This window comes from Rhinopithecus roxellana, chromosome 5 (assembly GCF_007565055.1).
Source record: "Rhinopithecus roxellana isolate Shanxi Qingling chromosome 5, ASM756505v1, whole genome shotgun sequence".
In the NCBI taxonomy this organism is placed as follows: Eukaryota; Metazoa; Chordata; class Mammalia; order Primates; family Cercopithecidae; genus Rhinopithecus; species Rhinopithecus roxellana.
Window position 1 is genome coordinate 88,978,867 of NC_044553.1, and position 24,371 is coordinate 89,003,237.

Here is a 24,371-nt window from a genome sequence, read left to right on the forward strand (position 1 = left end):
CCTTCTCAGCACAGCATAGTAACTCAACAAATGGTACCATTATGGACAGGCAAGCACTGATGCCAGCAGCCCCAACCAAAAGTGTAATTTATAAAGTTTATTTTAACATTCAAGAGACTATTCACTAGTCAGTGCTCACCAGGACCACTGACATAATATTCATTTTTAAGGACAATAGTCATAAGCAAGATAATACGATAGTGCTAAACATTTCATCCTAAGATAACTTTACGTTGTTTTTTGTTTGTTTGTTTGTTTTTGAGACAGGGTCTCGCTCTGTTGCCCAGGCTGGAATGCTAGAATACAGTGGCGTGATCATGGCTCACTACAGTCTTGACCTCTCATCAAGAGATCCTCCCACCTCAGCCTCCCAAGTAGCTGTGACTAGAGGCATGTGCCACCAGGCCCAGATTTTTTTAATTTTTTGTAGAGATGGGATTCACTCCATTGCCTGGGCTGTTCTAGAACTCCTGGGCTCAAGCAATTCTCCTGTCTCAGCCTCCCAAAGTGCTGGGATTACGTATGTGAGCCACTGCACCCAGCTATCTTTAATTTTCTAAATTAATTTTCTTTCTAAATATACGTGATACCTAAATCCTGAACCAAGGCTAAATTAACATTTGTGATTGATACATATCATGCAGGTTTTGAGACCATTTTCAAAAAGAATATCATAACCTCACATATTTTTAGGGCCACACTTAACAATTACAGTTAATTTCCATAGCTAAAAATTATAGTTAATTTCAAAATTATTTGGTGATTATGCAAATTACCTAATTCTAACCTTCAGTATAATGTAGAGACAGTTATTTCCGAGAGGGGTTAAGTTATTTTCACAATAAAGACAGTAATGCTCAAACCAGCTAGTAGTCACTTATTAATAAAAATTATCTGCTACCAAAAAAAGGTACTACTATAAAAGAATCCAAATAAGTTATTGGAGGTTATCTTAATAAGGCCTGATATCTATCAACATTTATGTATCACGTATAAATGATGTGCACAAGTAGTATAGACTGACGACTCGTTTTATAGAAAAACAAGGTGAAAGTAATAAAACAATTTAAATAACACGTTAGAAACTACATGGTTTGCTGAAAATGAAGCACTCACTTCTTCACTGACAAATTTCCAATCCTGCTTCAGTTCTTCACACCACATCTCCCACGCTTGAGCAGCTTCCAGCAAACTCAGCCATTTCTCCCACAGAGCCGACACGATCTTGAGCAAACATATGCCATCATTTTCTGTGCACCTGAGTTTCAAGAGTCTAAGGATCTGTCGTAGTTTCATTAACTCTTCTTTGGTTGATGTAAGATTTGACACCAAGTCCTTAGGAAAGAAAAGAAAAAAAAAATAAAGAGGGACATACTGTTAGGTTTTTCCTGAAACTTACAAACTCTTTCAAATTCTGAACAATTAATTATTTCAATCTTCCATAAGTATTGCATGATCCACTTCTTATTCTTTTAGAAGTCAATTTAGACCAGATGAGAATTATCTATGTATTATTATTATTATTATTTTTTTATTATACTTTAAGTTCTAGGGTACATGTGCATAACGTGCAGGTTTGTTACATATGTATACTTATGCCATGTTGGTGTGCTGCACCCATCAACTTGTCAGCACCCATCAATTCATCATTTATATCTTGTATAACTCCCCAATGCAAGCCCTCCCTCCTCCCCCCTCCCCCCTCCCCATGATAGGCCCCAGTGCGTGATGTTCCCCTTCCCGAGTCCAAGTGATCTCATTGTTCAGTTCCCACCTATGAGTGAGAACATGCGGTGTTTGGTTTTATCTTCTTGTGATAGTTTGCTAAGAATGATGGTTTCCAGCTGCATCCATGTCCCTACAAAGGACGCAAACTCATCCTTTTTTATGGCTGCATAGTATTCCATGGTGTATATGTGCCACATTTTCTTAATCCAGTCTGTCACAGATGGACATTTGGGTTGATTCCAAGTCTTTGCTATTGTGAATAGTGCCGCAATAAACATACGTGTACATGTGTCTTTGTAGTAGAATAATTTGTAATCCTTTGGGTATATACCCAGTAGTGGGATGGCTGGGTCATATGGTACATCTAGTTCTAGATCCTTGAGGAATTGCCATACTGTTTTCCATAATGGTTGAACTAGTTTACAATCCCACCAACAGTGTAAAAGTGTTCCTATTTCTCCACATCCTCTCCAACACCTGTTGTTTCCTGACTTCTTAATGATTGCCATTCTAACTGGTGTGAGATGGTATCTCATTGTGGTTTTGATTTGCATTTCTCTGATGGCGAGTGATGATGAGCATTTTTTCATGTGTCTGTTGGCTGTATGAATATCTTCTTTTGAGAAATGTCTGTTCATATCCTTTCCCCACTTTTTGATGGGGTTGTTTGTTTTTTTCTCGTATATTTGTTTGAGTTCTTTGTAGATTCTGGATATTAGCCCTTTGTCAGATGAGTAGGTTGCAAAAATTTTCTCCCATTCTGTAGGTTGCCTGTTCACTCTGATGGTAGTTTCTTTTGCTGTGCAAAAGCTCTTTAGTTTAATTAGATCCCATTTGTCAATTTTGGCTTTTGCTGCCATTGCTTTTGGTGTTTTAGACATGAAGTCCTTGCCCATGCCTATGTCCTGAATGGTACTACCTAGATTTTCTTCTAGGGTTTTTATGGTATTAGGTCTAACATTTAAGTCTCTAATCCATCTTGAATTAATCTTCGTATAAGGGGTAAGGAAAGGATCCAGTTTCAGCTTTCTACTTATGGCTAGCCAATTTTCCCAGCACCATTTATTAAATAGGGAATCCTTTCCCCATTTCTTGTTTCTCTCAGGTTTGTCAAAGATCAGATGGCTGTAGATGTGTGGTATTATTTCTGAGGACTCTGTTCTGTTCCATTGATCTATATCTCTGTTTTGGTACCAGTACCATGCTGTTTTGGTGACTGTAGCCTTGTAGTATAGTTTGAAGTCCGGTAGCGTGACGCCTCCAGCTTTGTCCTTTTGACTTAGGATTGTCTTGGCAATGCGGGCCCTTTTTTGGTTCCATATGAACTTTAAAGCAGTTTTTTCCAATTCTGTGAAGAAACTCATTGGTAGCTTGATGGGGATGGCATTGAATCTATAAATAACCTTGGGCAGTATGGCCATTTTCACGATATTGATTCTTCCTATCCATGAGCATGGTATGTTCTTCCATTTGTTTGTGTCCTCTTTTACTTCACTGAGCAGTGGTTTGTAGTTCTCCTTGAAGAGGTCCTTGACATCCCTTGTAAGCTGGATTCCTAGGTATTTTATTCTCTTTGAAGCAATTGTGAATGGAAGTTCATTCCTGATTTGGCTCTCTGCTTGTCTGTTACTGGTGTATAAGAATGCTTGTGATTTTTGCACATTAATTTTGTATCCTGAGACTTTGCTGAAGTTGCTTATCAGCTTAAGGAGATTTTGGGCTGAGACAATGGGGTTTTCTAAATATACAATCATGTCATCTGCAAACAGGGACAGTTTGACTTCTTCTTTTCCTAACTGGATACCCTTGATTTCTTTCTCTTGCCTGATTGCCCTAGCCAGAACTTCCAACACTATGTTGAATAGGAGTGGTGAGAGAGGGCATCCCTGTCTTGTGCCAATTTTCAAAGGGAATTTTTCCAGTTTTTGCCCATTCAGTATGATATTGGCTGTGGGTTTGTCATAAATAGCTCTTATTATTTTGAGGTACGTTCCATCAATACCGAATTTATTGAGCGTTTTTAGCATGAAGGGCTGTTGAATTTTGTCAAAAGCCTTTTCTGCATCTATTGAGACAATCATGTGGTTCTTGTCTTTGGTTCTGTTTATATGCTGGATTACGTTTATTGATTTGCGAATGTTGAACCAGCCTTGCATCCCAGGGATGAAGCCCACTTGATCATGGTGGATAAGCTTTTTGATGTGCTGCTGAATCCGGTTTGCCAGTATTTTATTGAGAATTTTTGCATCAATGTTCATCAGGGATATTGGTCTAAAATTCTCTTTTTTTGATGTGTCTCTGCCAGGCTTTGGTATCAGGATGATGTTGGCCTCATAAAATGAGTTAGGGAGGATTCCCTCTTTTTCTATTGATTGGAATAGTTTCAGAAGGAATGGTACCAGCTCCTCCTTGTACCTCTGGTAGAATTCAGCTGTGAATCCATCTGGTCCTGGACTTTTTTTGGTGGGTAGGCTATTAATTGTTGCCTCAATTTCAGAGCCTACTATTGGTCTATTCAGGGATTCAACTTCTTCCTGGTTTAGCCTTGGGAGAGTGTAAGTGTCCAGGAATTTATCCATTTCTTCTAGATTTTCTAGTTGATTTGCGTAGAGACGTTTATAGTATTCTCTGATGGTAGTTTGTATTTCTGTGGGGTCAGTGGTGATATCCCCTTTATCGTTTTTTATTGCATCTATTTGATTCCTCTCTCTTTTCTTCTTTATTAGCCTTGCTAGCGGTCTGTCAATTTTGTTGATCTTTTCAAAAAACCAACTCCTGGATTCATTGATTTTTTGGAGGGTTTTTTGTGTCTCTATCTCCTTCAGTTCGGCTCTGATCTTAGTTATTTCTTGCCTTCTGCTAGCTTTTGAATGTGTTTGCTCTTGCCTCTCTAGTTCTTTTAATTGTGATGTTAGAGTGTCAATTTTAGATCTTTCCTGCTTTCTCTTGTGGGCATTTAGTGCTATAAATTTCCCTCTACACACTGCTTTAAATGTGTCCCAGAGATTCTGGTATGTTGTATCTTTGTTCTCATTGGTTTCAAAGAACATCTTTATTTCCGCTTTCGTTATGTACCCAGTAGTCATTCAGGAGCAGGCTGTTCAGTTTTCATGTAGTTGAGCGGTTTTGATTGAGTTTCTTAGTCCTGAGTTCTAGTTTGATTGCACTGTGGTCTGAGAGACAGTTTGTTATAATTTCTGTTCTTTTACATTTGCTGAGGAGTGCTTTACTTCCAATTATGTGGTCAATTTTGGAATAAGTGCGATGTGGTGCTGAGAAGAATGTATATTCTGTTGATTTGGGGTGGAGAGTTCTATAGATGTCTATTAGGTCTGCTTGGTGCAGAGATGAGTTCAATTCCTGGATATCCTTGTTAACTTTCTGTCTCGTTGATCTGTCTAATGTTGACAGTGGAGTGTTGAAGTCTCCCATTATTATTGTATGGGAGTCTAAGTCTCTTTGTAAGTCTCTAAGGACTTGCTTTATGAATCTGGGTGCTCCTGTATTGGGTGCATATATATTTAGGAGAGTTAGCTCTTCCTGTTGAATTGATCCCTTTACCATTATGTAATGGCCTTCTTTGTCTCTTTTGATCTTTGATGGTTTAAAGTCTGTTTTATCAGAGACAAGGATTGCAACCCCTCCTTTTTTTTGTTCTCCATTTGCTTGGTAGATCTTCCTCCATCCCTTTATTTTGAGCCTATGTATGTCTCTGCATGTGAGATGGGTCTCCTGAATACAGCAGACTGATGGGTCTTGACTCTTTATCCAGTTTGCCAGTCTGTGTCTTTTAATTGGAGCATTTAGTCCATTTACATTTAAGGTTAATATTGTTATGTGTGAACTTGATCCTGCCATTATGATATTAACTGGTTATTTTGCTCGTTAGTCGATGCAGTTTCTTCCTAGCCTCGATGGTCTTTACATTTTGGCATGTTTTTGTGATGGCTGGTACCGGTTGTTCCTTTCCATGTTTAGGGCTTCCTTCAGGGTCTCTTGTAAGGCAGGCCTGGTGGTGACAAAATCTCTAAGCATTTGCTTATCTGTAAAGGATTTTATTTCTCCTTCACTTATGAAACTTAGTTTGGCTGGATATGAAATTCTGGGTTGAAAATTCTTTTCTTTAAGAACGTTGAATATTGGCCCCCACTCTCTTCTGGCTTGTAGAGTTTCTGCCGAGAGATCTGCTGTTAGTCTGATGGGCTTCCCTTTGTGGGTTACCCGACCTTTCTCTCTGGCTGTCCTTAAGATTTTTTCCTTCATTTCAACTTTGGTGAATCTGGCAATGATGTGTCTTGGAGTTGCTCTTCTGGAGGAGTATCTTTGTGGCATTCTCTGTATTTCCTGAATTTGAATGTTGGCCTGCCCTACTAGGTTGGGGAAGTTCTCCTGGATGATATCCTGAAGAGTGTTTTCCAACTTGGTTCCATTTTCCCCCTCACTTTCAGGCACCCCAATCAGACGTAGATTTGGTCTTTTTACGTAATCCCATACTTCTTGCAGGCTTTGCTCATTTCTTTTTCTTCTTTTTTCTTTTGGTTTCTCTTCTCGCTTCATTTCATTCATTTGATCTTCAATCGCTGATACTCTTTCTTCCAGTTGATCGAGTCGGTTACTGAAGCTTGTGCATTTGTCACGTATTTCTCGTGTCATGGTTTTCATCTCTGTCATTTCGTTTATGATCTTCTCTGCATTAATTAGTCTAGTTGTCAATTCTTCCACTCTTTTTTCAAGATTTTTAGTTTCTTTGTGCTGGGTACGTAATTCCTCCTTTAGCTCTGATAAGTTTGATGGACTGAAGCCTCCTTCTCTCCTCTCGTCCAAGTCATTCTCTGACCAGCTTTGATCCGTTGCTGGCGATGGGCTGCGCTCCTTTGCAGGGGGAGATGCGCTCTTATTTTTTGAATTTCCAGCTTTTCTGCCCTGCTTCTTCCCCATCTTTGTGGTTTTATCTGTCTCTGGTCTTTCATGGTGGTGACGTACTGATGGGGTTTTGGTATAGGTGTCCTTCCTGTTTGATAGTTTTCCTTCTGACAGTCAGAAGGACTGTCTGTTGGTCTGTTGGAGATTGCTTGAGGTCCACTTCAGACCGTTTGCCTGGGTATCAGCAGCAGAGGTTGCCGAAGATAGAATATTGCTGAACAGCGAGTGTACCTGTCTGATTCTTCCTTTGGAAGTTTCCTCTCAGGGGTGTACTCCACCCTGTGAGGTGTGGGGTGTCAGACTGCCCCTAGTGGGGGATTTCTCCCAGCTAGGCTACTCAGGGGTCAGAGATACACCTGAGCAGGCAGTCTGTCCGTTCTCAGATCTCAACCTCCGCGTTGGGAGATCCACGGCTCTCCCCAAAGCTGTCAGACAGAGTCGTTCGCGTCTGCACCGGCTCCCGCTACTTCCCCTGTTGGTCTTCAGCTGTGCGCTGTCCCCAGAGGTGGAGACTACAGAGACAGGCAGGCTTCCTTGAGCTGCTGTGAGCTCCACCCAGTTCCATCTATGTATTATTGTATTCTGCATGAATTTGGGACTACAGGGACAAATAACGACCCATAAATCATTTTTTCCAAGAAAGAAAGTACTTTCAAAAGCAAATATTTGCCAGATGCAGCAGCTCATGCCTGTAATCCCAGCACTTTGAGAGGCCAAGGTGGGCAGATTACGAGATCAGGAGATTGAGACCATCCTGGCCAAATGGTGAAATCCCATCTCTACTAAAAATACAAAAATTAGCTGGGCATGGTGGCATGCGCCTGTAGTCCCAGCTACTCAGGAGGCTGAGGCAGGAGAATTATCTGAACCTAGGAGGCAGAGGTTGCAGTGAGCTCAAATTGCACCACTGCACTCCAGCCTGGGCAACAGAGTGAGACTCCGTCTAAAAAAAAAAAAGAAATTCTATAAGAGGCTGGGCACAGTGGCTCATGCAGCACTTTGGGAGACTGAGGCAGGAGGATTGCTTGAGGCCAGGAATTCAAGACAGACTGGGCAACATCACAAGACCCTGTCTCTACAAAAAATTTAAAAATTAACCAGGGCCAGGCGCGGTGGCTCAAGCCTGTAATCCCAGCACTTTGGGAGGCCGAGACAGGCGGATCACGAGGTCAGGAGATCGAGACCATCCTGGCTAACACGGTGAAACCCCGTCTCTACTAAAAAATACAAAAAATTAGCCGGGCGAGGTGGTGGGTGCCTGTGGTCCCAGCTACTCAGGAGGCTGAGGCAGGAGAATGGCGTGAACCCGGGAGGCGGAGGTTGCGGTGAGCTGAGATCCGGCCACTGCACTCCAGCCTGGGCGACAGAGCAAGACTCTGTCTCAAAAAAAAAAAAAAATTAACCAGGCATGGTGGTGTATGCCTATAGCCCCAGCTACTTAGCTGGCTGGGGCGGGAGGATCCTTTGAGGCCAGGAGCTCAAGACTGTGATAAGCCATGATTACAGTGTTGTACTACAGCCTGGGTGACAGAACAAGACTCTTTCCTATTAAAACAACAACAACAAAAAAAAAAATCTAGAAGTACAATAGCCATCATTATCTGGGTTTCTCCTTTCAAGGTTTCAGTTACTTGTGATCAACAATGGTCCAAAAATATTTAAAAATTCCAGAAGGAAAAAATGTGTAAGATTTATTTGTATAAAATGTATGTTTTATTTGTATACAAATATATAAGTGCTATTCTGACTAGTGTGATGAAATCTCATGCCATCTCTCTCCATCCAACCTGGGATACGAATCTTCCCTTTGTCCAGCACATTCGTGCTGTGTATGTTCCCTGCCTACGAGTTATTCGGTAGCCTTCTTGGTGATCAGATCAACTGTTGTGGTATCAAATGCTTGTGTTCCAGATGAATAGTAGCCCAACGTTACCTCACTATGGCTATATCATTTCATTTCATCACTTCATTTCATTACCTCACTTCATTTCAGCACCCAGGCACTGTATAGTCTCACGTCATCACAAGAAGGGTGAAAACAGTACAATGACATATTTTGAGAGAAAGGGACCACATTCACATAACTTTTATTACAGCATATTGTTATAATTACTCTGTTATTGTTGTTGACCTGACTGTACATAATTTATAAATTAAACTTTATCACAGGTATGTATAGGAAAAAAATTATAAACAGAGTTCAGTGGTATTCATAGTCTCAAGCATCCACTGGGTGTCTTGGAACATATCTCCCTGTGGATAAGGGGGGACTACTGTACATTTTGTTATTTTAACTTAAGTCTCACATTTCACTAATTAGTTCCTTTGCACAATACTTCCTATATCAACCACCAACACAATATTAAAAGGTTTTTCTTGGTTTGCTTTTGTTTTTGGTGAATGTTAACTATAGATGATTTAGAAAGTCCTCATCAAAATCCTAATAACATAATACCATAGATTCTAACAGATGAAAATAAGCAAAAGCTCAAATTGCTTTATAACAGTCTAATAAGTAACCAGAACTTAGAGCTTATGACAGTTGCAGTAAGCAATCAGTGGACAATAAGGCTCTGTCATAGATCCAGCAGCATCCCTCAAAGTCACATGAGAGGTGACGCTTTAGAAAAGCCATGAGTAAGGACAGGATGCTATTGGGGGATGACTGCCTGTGAACCTGATTAATTAAATCTCTCAGTATCATTGCTTCATTTCCTTCCTTCTGGCTTTTTAAGCTTCAATATATTACATAAGGCCAGGCACAGTGGCTCGCGCCTGTAATCCCAGCACTTTGAAGGGCCGAGGCTGGAGGATCGCTTGAAGTCAGGAGTTCAAGAGCAGCCTGGGCAAAATAGTGAAACCCCGTCTCTACTGAAAATACAAAAATTAGTGGGGCATGGTAGCAGGCACTATAATTCCAGCTAGTTAGGAGGCTGAGGCAGGAGAATCAAATCACTTGAACCCGGGAGGTGGAAGCTGCAGTGAGTCAAGACTGCATGACTGCATTCCAGCCTGGGCAAGACTCTGTCTCAAATATACATATAACATTACCCTCTGGCTTTTGATTTGAGGAATATTCATGGGTATTTAACTCAGCGTGAATATTTCTATGGGTCATAACAGGGCCACATTCTCTGCTATCTCTGCCAGTTTTGCAATTTTTTGCACACAGACTTAGTGGCTAATTGCCAATACTATTACCTTGCTCTGTTCCAAGCGCTCTAAAGCTTCTCTGTAAGACAGTGGCAACGAGGACATGGACTGTCCAAGAACTGTCTCCATTTTGCTGAGGTTACTGCAAATATCCTCTTCAAGTTTTCTATAGCATTTGTAATTCTCAAGACACCTAGTGAGTCACAGTTAGAAAAAAAAGTGGTATTAAATTTTATTTAACACAATACATTCAAAATTTTCCAGAAAAAATACTCCACACTTAATTTTTAAGAGAAGACATGACAACTTTCTTTTTTGCTAGCCAATGCATCTTCTAAGAAGGTTTTATTCCCAAAGGGACCTGCATATGGGTTTAAATGCAAACTTGAAAAGGAAGGAAGGGCTGTCCTCTAAACTGAAGATTTTTTTTCCTAAAGTTCACTTCAGTCAAATGAAAACTGCATTCTCAAACACACTGATGAGCTGTAAATTGGTTCAATTCTTGTGGAAAACCACTCAGTCTTAAAACTATTCCTATCTTTGACCCATTAACGTAGCTTCTGCAATTTACTCTGCAATTTACCTTAAGAACTGTATCCTAAACATATGGAACTTATCCTAAATCTTTTGCACAGTAAAACATCTTTATTCACTAGACTGTTAATTAAAACAGCACATATTGGAATACCCTTATCTAACAAAGGTATGATTAAGAAATTAAAACGATTCATTGTATACAATATTATAGAGTAATTACAATTACTTTTACAAAGTATTTGTTATAATCAAGAAAAGAACTGTTATAAAATTTTAAAATAAAGCTGGATATTTGATATATATAGCATATATATTTTAAAACACTATAAAATTATGCATACAAAAACAGACACAGGCTAAATCCTCCATTGAATGTAACTAAAAACTCTGTATCAAATTATTCTTAAAAAGCAACTCTTAAAACACATGAATAAATTGACAGGGAATTGGGGAGCCAAACTGTAAAATGGAAATAAACAGAAATAGGCAAAGTTGTAGAACCAGTTTTTTGCCTTGAGGGCACCTGAGTTTCAGTTTTCTTTGATTCCTACTGAAAGGTGGGGGACAGACCATAAAGCTGGAAGTCAATCCCAGGATGAGTGTCTAATGGAAAACTCCCTCTGCACGAATATTTGTAACACATATAACTAGAAAGGCCCACTCTCTAAAGTAGAGAATTCCTAGAAATCAGTAAGAAAAAAACAACCAATAAAATTGGGTTAAGGCTTGAATAAGCATTTTACGGAAGAGAAAACATGAATGACCAATAAACATTCAAAAAAAGAGATCAAACTAATTAGCAGTAACAGAAGTGCAAATTAAAACCACGATGAAATACGTCTTCTTACTCATCAGATGGGCAAAAATTAAGTCTCACAATATCAAATGTTGGCAAGGATATGGGACAACTGGAATACTTATATGCTGCTGGTTTGAGTGGAAATTGGCAAAATCATTTGGCATTAAAAATTTAAGATGTCAGGCCAGGTGCAGTGGCACACGCCGATAATCCCAGCACTTTGGGAGGCCAAGGAGGGCCAATCACTTGAGGTCAGGAGTTCGAGACCAGCCTGGCCAACATGGTGAAACCCCATCTCTACAAAAAAAATACAAAAATTAGCTGGGCATGGTGGCGTGTGCCAGTAGTTCCAACTATTTGGGAGGTTGAAGCAGGAGAATCGCTTGAACCCAGGAGGCAGAGGTTGCAGTGAGCTGAGATCGGGCCACTGCACTCCAGCCTGGGCAACAGAGCGAGACTCCATCTCAAAAAAAAAAAAAAAAAAATTTAAGATGTCCATAACCTCTTGTTCTGAATGATCACACTCCTAGATATTTACCCAAGTGAAGGTATTACACTTAAAAATTTTCCTAAGTAGTACTGTTTCTGAATGCAAAAACTGGAAGCAATCCAAATGTCCATCAATAGCTAAGTAAATAAATTTTACTAAGAACATGAATAAACCTCAGTCATAATGATGGGTTTGAAAAAATGAAGTGAGGTACGCAGGAGGGGCAAGATGACTGAATAGAAGCCTCTACTTACCATCATCCCACAGGAACACCAAATTTGACACCTATCTCCATACAAAAGCAACTTCATAAAAAACAAAAATTACGTGACCAGTCATAGTACCTAGTTTTAACTTCATATCTCTGAAAGAGGCATGGAAGAGGATAAAAAAGGTAGTCTTGAATTGCTGATACCACTACTCACCCATCCCCCAGCAGCAGCAGCATGGCAGGGAGAAAGAATCCGTGTGCCTGGGGGAGGGAAAGCGCAGCAACTGGGGGACTTTGCATTAGAATGCAGTGCTGCCAACATAGGACAGAACTCAGCCAGCATGAAGCATTTAGACTAGCCCTAGCCAGAGGGCAACTGCCCATCCCAGTGGTTGAAACTAGAATTGCAGCAAGCCTCATCACCTCGGCCTAAAGTACTTTGGGGTCCTAAATAAACTTGAAAGGTTGTCGAGACCACAAAGACTGCAACTCCTAGGTAAGTCCTACTGCTGTGCTACAATCAGAGCCAGTGGACTTGCTGGGGCAAGCGATCAAGTGAGACACCAGCCAGGCCAGCTAAGGGAGTCCTTGGCATTACCTCTCCTCCAACCCCATGAACCACAGCTCACAGTTCCAAAAGAGACTCCTTCTTTCTACTTGAGAGGAGGAGAGGGAAGAGTAAAGAGGACTTTGTCTTGCAACTTGGATACCAGCTAAGTAGGACTGGGTACTGGGCAGAGTCATGAGGCCCCCATTCCAGGACCTAGCTCCTAGATGACATTTCCAGACACACCCTGGGCCAGAAGGGAACCCACTTCCTTGAAGGGAAGGACCCAGTCCTGGCAGGATTCATTGCCTGCTGACTAAAGAGCCCTAGGGCCCTGAATAATCAACAGTGGCAACCAGGTAGTACACACAGTGGGCTTTGGGTGAGACTGAGACATGCTGGCTTCAGGTGGGACTCAGCACCTTCACAACTGTGGTGGCTACCAGGAGAGGCCCTTTCTGCTTGAGAAAGCAGAGGAAAGAGTAAAGGAGACTGTCTTGAGTTTAGGTACCAGCTCAGCCACAGTGGGGAAGAGTACTAAGTGAGCTCTTGGAGTCTAGGTATTAGCTCTTGGACAGTATCTCTGGACCCAGCCTGGGCCAGAGGATAGAGCCCACTGCCCTGAACGGTGAGTCCCAGGCCTGGCAGCATTCACAAGCCGACTGAAGATCCCTTGAGCCTTTAGTGAACATGAGCAGTACCCTGGCAGTACTTTCTGTGGGCCTGCAGTGGTGGTGGACATGGGGAAAGGGGAGACAAGATGTGAAGGATTTTGTCTTGTGGCTTGGGTGCCAGCTCAGCCACAGGAGCACACAGCACCAGGTAGATTCCTAAGGTTTCCAACTCCAGGCACTGGCTCCCAGACAGCATATCTGAACTCACCTAGGTGCGGGGCAACTTGCCACCCTTAAGGGAAGGACACAAGCCTGGCTGGCTTTATCACCTGTTGATTGTAGAGCCCTAGGGCCTTGAGCAAACATGGGCAATAGCCAGGTACTGTTTACAGAGGGCCTTGGACAAGGCCCAGTGCTGATGCTGTGCTGACTTCAGGTCTGATCCAGTGCACCCCCTGTAGTGGTTGCCACAAGGGTGCTTGTTTCACCTCTACCCCAGCACTAGGCAGCTCAGCACACAGATTCTGTTTGTTTGGGAGAAAGTGAGGGAAAACAATAAGAGTCTCTGCCTCCTAATCCAGAGAATTCTTCCAGATCTCATACAAGACCACCAAGATGGTAGCTCTACGACTCTGCAAAAACCACAGCATTATTAGGCTTGGGGTATCCCGTAATGCAGATATGATTACCATGACCAAAAACTTAGATCGCAACACTCAAGTCTCTTAGAATACCTGGAAAGCCTGCCCAAGAAGGACAGGTACAAACAACCCCAGATTGTGACTAAAATAAATACTTGACTCTTCAATACTCAGACACTGACAAACATCCACAAGCATCAAGACCATCCATGAAAAAATGACTTCACCAAACAAACTAAATAAGGCACCAGGAACCAATTTCAGAGAGAGAAATATGTGACCTTTCAGACAGAGAATTCAAAATAGCTGTTTTGAGGAAAATCAAAGAAATTCAAGATAACAGAGAAGGAATTCAAAATCCTATCAGATAAATTTAACAAAGGGATTGAAATAATCAGAAAGAATAAGCGAAATTCTGGGGTTGAAAACTGCAATGGACATACTGAGGAATGCATCAGAGTCTCTTACCAGCAGAATTGATCAAGCAGAAGAAAGAATTACTAAGCTTGAAGACAGGACAATTTGAAAATACACAGTCAGAGGAGATAAAAGAAAAAAGAATAGAAAAAAAATAAAGCATGCCTACAAAATCTAGAAAATAGCCTCAAAAGGTGAATCCTTTAAGAGTTATTAGGCTGGACACAGTGGCTCACACCTGTAATCCCAACACTTTGGGTGGCAGAGGAGGGCAGATTACTTGAGGTCAGGAGTTCAAGACCAGCCTGGCCGACATGGGGAAACCCTGTCTCTACTGAAAATACAAAATATTAGCCAGTGTGGTGGCTTGTGCCTATAATTCCAGCTACCTGGGAGGCTGGGGCATGAGAATTGCTTGAACCTGGGAGGTTGCAATGAGCCAAGACTGTGCATTGCACTCCAGCTTGGGTGACAGAGTGAGACTCTGTCTCAAAAGAGAAAAAAAGAGTTATTGGCCTTAAAGGGGAGGTAGAGGGAGAGATAATGGGTTGAAAGTTTACTCAAAGAGTTTACTCACAGAACTTCCCAAACCTATAGAAAGATATCAATAAATGGTTCTGGGAAAACTGGATTATCTATCTATATCTTCAACCAGAAAAATGAAACTAGACCCCCTATCTCTCATTATATACAAAACTAAAATCAAAATGGATTAAAGACTTAAATCTAAGACCTATGAAACTACTAAAAGAAAACATTGGGGAAAACTCTCTAGGACACCAGACTGGGCAAAGATTTCTTGAGTAATAATACCCCACAGGCACAGACAACCAAAGCAAAAATGTACAAATGGGATAACATCAAGTTAAAAAGCTTTTGCACAGCAAAGGAAATAATCAACAAAGTGAAGAGACAACCCACAGAATGAGAGAAAATATTTGCAAACTACCCATCTGACAAGGGATTAATAACCAGAATATATAAGGAGCTCAAATAACTGTACAGGAAAAAAAGTAATAATCCAATTAAAAAATGGGCAAAAGATCTGGATAGACATTTCTCAAAAGAAGACATACAAATGGCAAACAGATATGGAGATGTTCAGTATCAATGACCATCAGAGAAATGCAAATCAAAACTATAATGAGACATCATCTCACCCAGTTAAAATGGCTTTTAGCCAAAAGACAGGCAATAATAAATGCTGGCAAGGATGTGGAGAAAAGAGAACCTTCATATGCTGTTGGTGGTAATGCAAATTAGTACAACCACTATGGAGAACTATTTGGAGGATCCTCAAAAAAACTAAAAATAGAGCTACCATATGATCCTGGAATCCCACTGCTGTGTATATACCCAAAATAAATCAGTATATTGAAGAGATATCTGCACTCCCATGTTTAGTGCAGCATTATTCACAATAGTCAAGGTTTGGAAGCAACCCAAGTGTCCATCAACAGATGAGTGGATGAAGAAAATGTGGTATATACACAAAGGAGTACTATTTAGCCATTAAAATAAAAAAAAAAAAAACCGAGATCCTGTTATTTGCAACAACATAAATGGAACTGGAGGTCATTATGTTAAGTGAAATAATCCAGGCACAGAAAGACAAACATTGCATATTCCCACTTATTTGTGGGATCTAATAATCAAAACAATTGAATTTGTGAACACAGAGAGCAGCAAGAATGGTTACCAGAGGCTGGGAAGGGTAGTGGGGGAGGTGGAAGGTAGATGGTAAATGGGTACAAAATAATAGAAAGAATGAATAAGCTCTAGTATTGATAGCACCACACAGTGACTACATTCAATAATAATTTAGCTGTATATTTAAAAATAACTAAAAGAGTACAGTTAGATTGTTTGTAACACAAAAGATAAATGCTTGAAATGATGAATATCTCATCTACCCTGATGCAACTATTACACACTGATTACCTGTATCAAAATATTCCATATATGCTGTAAATATATATACCTATATACTCACAAAAATTAAAAATTAAAAAAAGAAGTAACAGAAGAATGTACACACTAGGTATTAGCTTGAAATTGTGAAAACAGGACACACAAACACATAGTAAAAGTACAACTGGGAGTTCAAGACCAGCCTGACCAACATGGAGAAATCCCATCTCTACTAAAAATACAAAAAATTAGCCACACACGGGTGGTGCATGCCTGTAATCCCAACTACTCGGGAGGCTGAGGCAGGAGAATTGCTTGAACCCAGGAGGCGGAGGTTGCAGTGAGCCAAGATCGTGCCATTGCACTCCAGCCTGGGCAACAAAAGCGAAACTTTGTCTCAAAAAAACAAAAAAAAAAAAGTAAAACAATAGTCAGGAAAATGGTAAACAAAATTTAGGAGAAGGATGGTTATTTCTGAGAAGAGAGAGGAGCACACAAGATAACTCAAATTAATGATGTACCTTTGGGTACAAAGATGTTAGTTTTATCATTATTACTTATACCATGCATATACTTTTATAAACACTCTGTTGTATGTACCCAATATTAAATAAGAAAAAAAAAAAACCAGAAGAAATATAATATTTACCAGAGCTTTCTTTACATTGCAATTTTTTTCTACTTTACCATATTTTCCAAATTATCTCTAATTTATGTGTTAATGATAGAGAAAAAACCCTATATTTTATGTTCTTAAAACTATTAAAATATAGTTTAATTATATCTTAAAACGATCTCTCATGTTCTTAAAGGTTACCTTTAGAAGAGGACCTACCTTTCTGCCTCATTTTTCCGTGCTTTGAAAGCTTCCTTCATTGCTGAGTTTTTAGAAACTAGTTCCTGTAAAGTACACTGAAGTTGTAGTTTGGCTTCAGGGCTGGATATCATTCCCAGTTTCTCAGTGAGGTCCTGGATGTGTGCTATTGTGGATTCCAATTCCTCTTGTTTTCGAAGAGGCATTTCTAAAGATTCATCTGAATTACCAACATCTACTCTGTAGGGTATAATGATGGCTTCGAGGGAAGTGATGCTCTCCACTGCCCTGGTGACTGCTCCTTTATAGCGTGTTAGATTTTCATAAGCATCATTCAAGACATTCTAGTGAATAGGAGATAAAATGCTATGACAAAATTGTCAAACTTTTGGAATTTCTGTCATTCTTAAGTTTTTGTGGTGCATTCATAATACGTCCTTAAGTCTCATAAGAGTTAGCATTCTCATATTTACAGTTTGACAATATTACACTATTATTTAAAAGTGAATAATATTGCATTAAAAAAGTTGTTTCCAGGCTGGGCGCGGTGGCTCACACCTGTAATCCCAGCACTTTGGGAGGCCGAGGCAGGTGGATCACGAGGTCCGGAGTTCAAGACCAGCCTGGCCAATATGGTGAAACCCCGTCTCTACTAAAAATACAAAAATTAGCTGGGCATGGTGGCGCGCGCCTGTAGTCCCAGCTACTTGGTAGGCTGAAGCAGAAGAATTGCTTGAACCCAGGAGACGGAGGTTGCAGTGAGCCAAGATAGTGTCACTGCACTCCAGCCTGGGTGACAGAACGAGACCCCGTCTCAAAACAAAACAAAACAAAATCAAAGTTGTTTTCACATTTAATAAGAAAAATAATCTAAGTTCAAAATAACATCTCAAGAATAATGCCGGCCGGGCGCGGTGGCTCAAGCCTGTAATCCCAGCACTTTGGGAGGCCAAGACGGGCGGATCACGAGGTCAGGAGATCGAGACCACCCCGGCTAACAAGGTGAAACCCCCATCTCTACTAAAAAATACAAAAAAACTAGCCGGGCGAGGTGGCGGGCGCCTGTAGTCCCAGCTACTCCAGAGCCTGAGGCAGGAGAATAGCGTGAACCCGGGAGGCAGAGCTTGCAGTGAGCTGAGATCCGGCCACTGCACTCCAGCCTGGGCGACAGAGCAAGACTCCGTCTCCAAAAAAAAAAAAAAGAATAATGTCCATTAATGTATCTTCCTGCTTTGGAACTCTTGTACTAGACTATGAATTAAATAAAACAATGAATTATGTTTAATGTATATAACCTTAATCAGTATTTATAAACAAATGAAAAGAAAACAAAATCTCCAGATCTTTTAAGTTTTTAAACTAATTTCTCTGCCACTAACTTTAGTTTAGCTACATCACTGAATGAATGTCTCTAGACTTCAGTCACCTCATTGAAATAACAAACATAGTTGAAATAAATAAAGGTCCAGTTCAGTTCTAATGCTATTATTTTTGGGATTTGTGCACATTTTTTCCTGAAACTGTATTAAAATTCAAGTGGAGAAATACTCAAATTACTCATTTATTACAAAACTATTTAAGGAATAGAAGTTCATAATACTTTATATTTCCACAACATTTACACCTATCAAAATATTCCAAATATAGTATCTCTTAATAACTCTTCAAATTAGAAAAGGGAGTTAATTTCCCCTTCTATAAATTTAATGTGATCAATCTGAAAACACTATGTACGGCATTATATTCAGCACAGTGTGAATTTCAATGATGCCTAAGATATCCTCTCTATCAAAAGGAAGGGAATGGAGTGTGTTGGAGTCACTTTCCAACGCAGGTGAGCAAATAATCACAACTTACTCAACTCTGCTGCTGTAGCATGAAAACAAATACAGTCAATACAAAAACAAATGGCTATATTCCAATAAAACTTTATTTATAAAAACCAGGCACTGTGGGAAGGATTTGGCCCATGAGCCTGAATGTGATGTTCCCTGCTCTGGTTCTGTTACTGTTCTCGGGACTCTAAGAAAAATCTTCATGTTTCTAAACTTCGATTTCCTTATTTTTAAACGCAGCTAATAATAGCACCCATCTCACAGAGTTGCTATGAAAATTCAAGATGAAATTTTTAGCACAGTGCCTCCAACACTGTAAGTTCTACATAAACGTTAGTTATTATTTGGTGTTCTTCCCTCTACACTGTAATTCTTCCATTATATCTTACTACCTCTAAAAACAAAACAGAAAACAAATTTTAAAAAATGTTCTGAGCTCAATAGAGGCTATGAGGAAAACAGAAATAAAGGAGTCAGATTTGTCCTTTTCTAAACTAGAAGGCACTGCATTTAGATGCAGTATGAGTCAGGATTCAAACCAGTTCACTGTAATTTTTGAAAATGGCTATCTTTCTTTTTTTTGTTTTTTTTTTTTTGTGTGTTTGTTTTGTTTTGTTTTGTTTTTTGAGATGGAGTCTCGCTCTGTCGCCCGGGCTGGAGTGCAGTGGCCGGATCCTGGCTCACTGCAAGCTCCGTCTCCTGGGTTCATGCCATTCTGCCTCAGCCTCCCGGGTAGCTGGGACTACAGGCGCCAGCCACCTCGCCCGGCTAGTTTTTTGTATTTTTTAGTAGAGACGGGGTTTCACTGTGTTAGCCAGGATGGTCTCGATCTCCTGACCTTGTGATCCGCCCGTCTCGGCCTCCCAAAGTGCTGGGATTACAGGCTTAAGCCACCGCGCCCGGCCGAAAATGGCTATCTTTCTGTAGAGAATGTTCATGTAGAACCTATAGCTTCTTTAGAACTACAGACATTAGCAAAACAGAAAATCACAAAATAAAAACAGATGCACTAACTGCCCAATTTTATTTTATTTTACTTATTTATTTTTTTTGAGACAGAGTCTCACTTGGTCACCCAGGCTGGAGTGCAGTGGCAGGATCTTGACTCACTTCTGCCACCCTGGTTCAAGTGATTCTTATACTTCAGCCTCCCGAGTAGCTGGGATTACAAGCATGTGCCACCATATCCAGCTAATTTTTTTTGTTTTTTTTTTGTATTTTTAGTAGAGATGCAGTTTTGCCATGTTGGCCAGGCTGGTCTCTACCTGGCCTCAAGTGATCTGCCAGCCTTGGTCTCCCAAAATGCTGGTATTACAGGCGTGAGCTCCCGCACCCGGCCACTGACTGCCCAATTTGTAAAACTTACTGTGCGCAAATCAATGCTTGTGTTAAGCTGCATCTGAAGATCTTCAAACTCACGTAGTTTTGTCTCCACATCACTCGCTTCAGAAGAGTTTTCTTCTTCTCTATGCTTATCAATAGCAGTTACAGCTTTAATACTGCACATTTCTGTCCAAACTTGCTCGTGAAATGCTTCACAATTGTCCTTTTCATTTTGAATATGTTTAATTTCCAAATTTATAAGTAAAGGCTGCTGTAATTGAGATTTTATCTGATTTAAAACATGTAAGGAAGTTTCTAGTTTGTCCTGAAAATTCTTTTCATCCAATTCTTTTGGTGAGAGCTCTAATACCATGTTTTGGAGAACTTTGTATAACTTATCATTTTCTTCAGCATTCAGCTTTATTTGTAGTATTTCTTTCTCTTTGAATGAGTCATCAAAGACCTTATTTTCATTTAATTTCTTTATTATCTCATCACATAAACACTTGGCTTTCTCAATTCTCTGACTTAAAATTTGGGCATTGAGCAATCTGCTTTCTGGAGAGCTATCAGGAGCTTTTAGTACTACTTCAGTCATTTTCTTAATTTGCAAATCAATAGCTCTCATTTTACTTAGTAATGCCTGATATTTGCCATGTTCTTCCTCAAATGTGTCCAACTGCTTAATTTTTTCTTCAAGTTCCTTTTCTTTTTCAAATACTTGGGTTTGTAATTGGTCAAGTTGTGAAAAATCCCAGTTTAGTCCAAAATAGTCAAACACTTTTTTAAGTTTCAATACCTGTAAGATGCAACACTTAATAGCGGTAAGTCTGTCTTTAAGATTATAGATCTCCTCTTTAACACCTTTATTTACTTCTTGATTAAGTAGTAGTTCATTGTGCTGTATACTGTCAACCTCCTCCTGAAGCGCTGACGTTTTTTCACGGAATTCTCTGCAAAACTTTATCTTGTGTTCTACTTCATTACATTTATTCTGAATTAATCTTTGTATTCTGTTGGTCCTAATCTTAAGGTTTTTCAACTGATCATCCAGAAATAATCTTTCAAACACATTAAGCTCCTCATAGATGTTTGTTAGTTCCTGAAGATGTGTTGAGATTCCACCGTCAATTTCTTGCAATTCTTTCTGAGATGCCTCCAAAGTAACATGGTGATGTTTTAGTTCAGCTTCCGTGGCAGTTGTCTCCACCCTGGAAATTATCAGTGCTTCACTTTCTTGAACCATAAGTTGCAACTTCCTTATTATTGCAAAAAAATTGCTTCTTTCTTCCAACTTAAATTCTAATTGCTGTGATCTCCGAGTTGATTTTAAAACCAGCATTTGGTATTGATTCCGTAAGTCCTCTAGGGTATTATTTAAATCACTGCCCTCATAGGTTGTAAGGCTAGGAACCTTATCTTTTACCTCTTCAGCCAACGATTCCACAGACTGCTGCCTAGCTAGAATGCCATCATGTGTCACTTTGCACTTTCTGATCTGTGAAAGAATGTCATCTGGGAGAAGGGAAATGGAGGGAATAAGTTCGCCCAACAAATTCTTGGCCCATAAGATAGTCTCTTTCATCTTGTTCCTTTTGTCACACTTCTTAATCTGATTTTCTGCTTCTAAGTGTAATGGCTCCAGTGTTTCCCATTGTTTCTTCAAGTTATTTATTCCATCCTCCAAAATCTTCTTTTCTTTTTCTCCCCAAATCCTCTTCATCTGAAGTTCAGCTTGCCCCTTTAAAACAGAAAATCCATGCTTGGTAGCCTGGAGGTCAGTGGTCAAGGCAATCATGCTTTGGTTCAATGCCTGTTCTTCTGGAGACTTCAGCCTTAAGTGTAGATGTTGCTGCTGTTGTTGCAGAGAAATCTCAATGTCCCGTATCTTATTCACGAGGGTTGTAAATTCATCATACTCCAGTACCTGCTGAGAATACTTCTTTTGAATCTGTTGTTCCATTTGTTCCCAACCATGTTCAAGTTGCTTAATCTGGCTTTCTAACAATTTCTTATCCATGTCAGTCACATGGTTTGATAAATTCTCCCATTTGATTTTCAAGTTGCCTAAAGAATCTTTCTCTTTTTCTATGGATGCTATGAATTTTTTAATTTTGTCCAGATACGTTACACTGTCCAGTGGTCCTCTAGAAAAAGAATAAAAATAGAGATTGTTAATATTTAATGCTTATTCTACATTAAAATATGGATAAATATCATTAGAAGAAATTAATTCTGCTCTAAATTCACAGAAAAATTTAGGCTGTCTGCAAAAATAATCTATCCTTAAAATAAAAATCAGAATCTTGTTTACTGTGGCTTTCACTTGGTGTAGAAAACTCTCTTATAAAATGAGTATCTTGGCTTTTACTTTGAGTGGAAAAAAAAAAAAGAAAAAAAAGAAAATGAGTATCCTAAAAATGAATAGCACAGGAAAAAAATGAAGAGTGAAGGGAAGAACGTACATAAAAATATTCTGTAAACTGTAAAGTACTTGTATAAAGGTTAGTCTAGGACTGAGAGATATTACCATAATATCCAACTCCCTTGTCATCTTTCTAACAAAGGGAAAGATACTGAAGAAAAAGTTGTAATCATCAAGCTAACCTAAAATTGTTTCCTCAAGGGCTATTACTGAAAGTAAACCCCAATTAAATGCAAGTATAAACTAAACTTTTTTTTTTTTTTTTTGAGACGGAGTCTCGCTCTGTTGCCCAGGCTGGAGTGCAGTGGCCGGATCTCAGCTCACTGCAAGCTCCACCTCTGGGGTTTACGCCATTCTCCTGCCTCAGCCTCCCGAGTAGCTGGGACTACAGGCGCCCGCCACCTCGCCCGGCTAGTTTTTTGTATTTTTTTTAGTAGAGACGGGGTTTCACCGTGTTAGCCAGGATGGTCTCAACCTCCTGACCTCGTGATCCGCCCATCTTGGCCTCCCAAAGTGCTGGGATTACAGGCTTGAGCCACCGCGCCTGGCCTTTTTTGAGACAGAGTCTCGCTCTGTCACCCAGGCTGGAATGCAGTGGTGTGATCTCGGCTCACTGCAACCTCTAACCTCCCAGGTTCAAGAGATTCTCCTGCCTCAGCCTCCCGAGTAGCTAGAATTACGGGTGTGTGCCTGGCTAATTTTTTTGGTATTTTTAGTAGAAACAGGATTTCACAATGTTAGCCAAGCTGGTCTCGAATTCCTGACCTTAAGTGATCCACCTGCCTCAGCCTCCCAAAGTGCTGGGATTACAGGTGTGACCAACCACATCTGGCCTAAAATAAACTTTTTAATAATGAGAAAATATTTACATATGAAGACTAAATTTAATGCCATTTGCCATCATTTTCAAAGCCAAAAGGAGTGCATATATTTTAAAAGAAACCATTCCAATACATATATATTCAATATGTACCAAACTATTTAACTAATTATGCTGATACTAAACAATTACATATGTTTCTCTCCCCTGCCCACATGGTTTAGAATTCTTGACAAAAAAAATAGTGAATTCCATAGAACATAAATCTATTTTGTAGATATTTATAGCACGAATTGTTTCATCAATTACTTTGTAAAACATATTCAATGATTTAAATTATTTTTTGCATGAAACCCACAGTTTCCTCAAATGGCTTCTGCTATGGTGTGAATGTGTATCCCTTAAAATTCACATTTTGAAACCTAATCACCAACGTAATAGCACTAAGAGTTAGGAACTTTAAGGAGTGATTAGGTCATGAGGGTGGAGCCCTTATGAATAGGAGTAGAGCCCTTATAAAAGAGACTCCAGAGAGCTGCACGGCTCCTGCTCCCATGTGAGGACACAGCTAAGACGTGCCATCTGTGAACTGGCAGGCCCTCGTCAGACACTGAATCTTCTGCTGCCTTGATCTTGGACTTCCCACCCTCCAACGCAGTAAGAAATGATTTTCTGCTTTTTTATAAGCCACTTAGTCTGCAGTATTTTGTTACAGCAGCCCAAACAAAGACAGCATCCACATGAAATAAATTTCCATACTGTGGTTTTAAAATCATAATATCCTTTCACAAAATAAACTCTTAAAACCCTGGGCCTGTCCAAGGTGGCAGATGGTTGTGCTTGAATAAAAGGAATACAAGTCCTAAATGTTTACACTTACACTTTTAGACTTTCCTTGTCTGTCAACAAGGCTTTCACTGAGGATTCAACTGCAGCGAGGTGTTTCTGAAAATCTCTGAGGAGACAATATTGGTTTTCTTTGTTTTTCTTCAAAGTAATAAGTGCCTGAAGCAAACTGTCCAAGTGCTGTGCCGAATATCCTATATTGTGAAGAACCAAGGCCCCTGTTTCTGTTTTGTTAAGACATTCCATTTGTTCCAGTGGCTTAATGGCTGCTTTCTTTGCTTCCAACTGGGTATATAATTCCTAAAAGTAAGTCAAACAGATCAGTCAATAAACACTC

The 24,371-nt window shown here is 39.9% G+C and overlaps 1 protein-coding gene across 14 annotated transcripts in view; it reads right to left on the bottom strand.

Annotated features, from left to right (window-relative positions):
- Positions 1–24,371, bottom strand: part of SYNE2 (spectrin repeat containing nuclear envelope protein 2) — a 392,481-nt gene that overhangs the window by 165,037 nt on the left and 203,073 nt on the right. For all 14 annotated transcript variants that reach the window (XM_030929921.1, XM_030929916.1, XM_030929913.1 and 11 more), the window contains 5 exons: positions 24,069–24,334; positions 19,987–22,090; positions 16,807–17,129; positions 9,853–9,997; positions 1,117–1,335 (listed from right to left, as the gene is read on the bottom strand). In XM_030929921.1, coding sequence (XP_030785781.1) covers positions 1,117–1,335; positions 9,853–9,997; positions 16,807–17,129; positions 19,987–22,090; positions 24,069–24,334 — 3,057 coding nt within the window. The remainder of the gene's footprint in view (positions 1–1,116; positions 1,336–9,852; positions 9,998–16,806; positions 17,130–19,986; positions 22,091–24,068; positions 24,335–24,371) is intronic.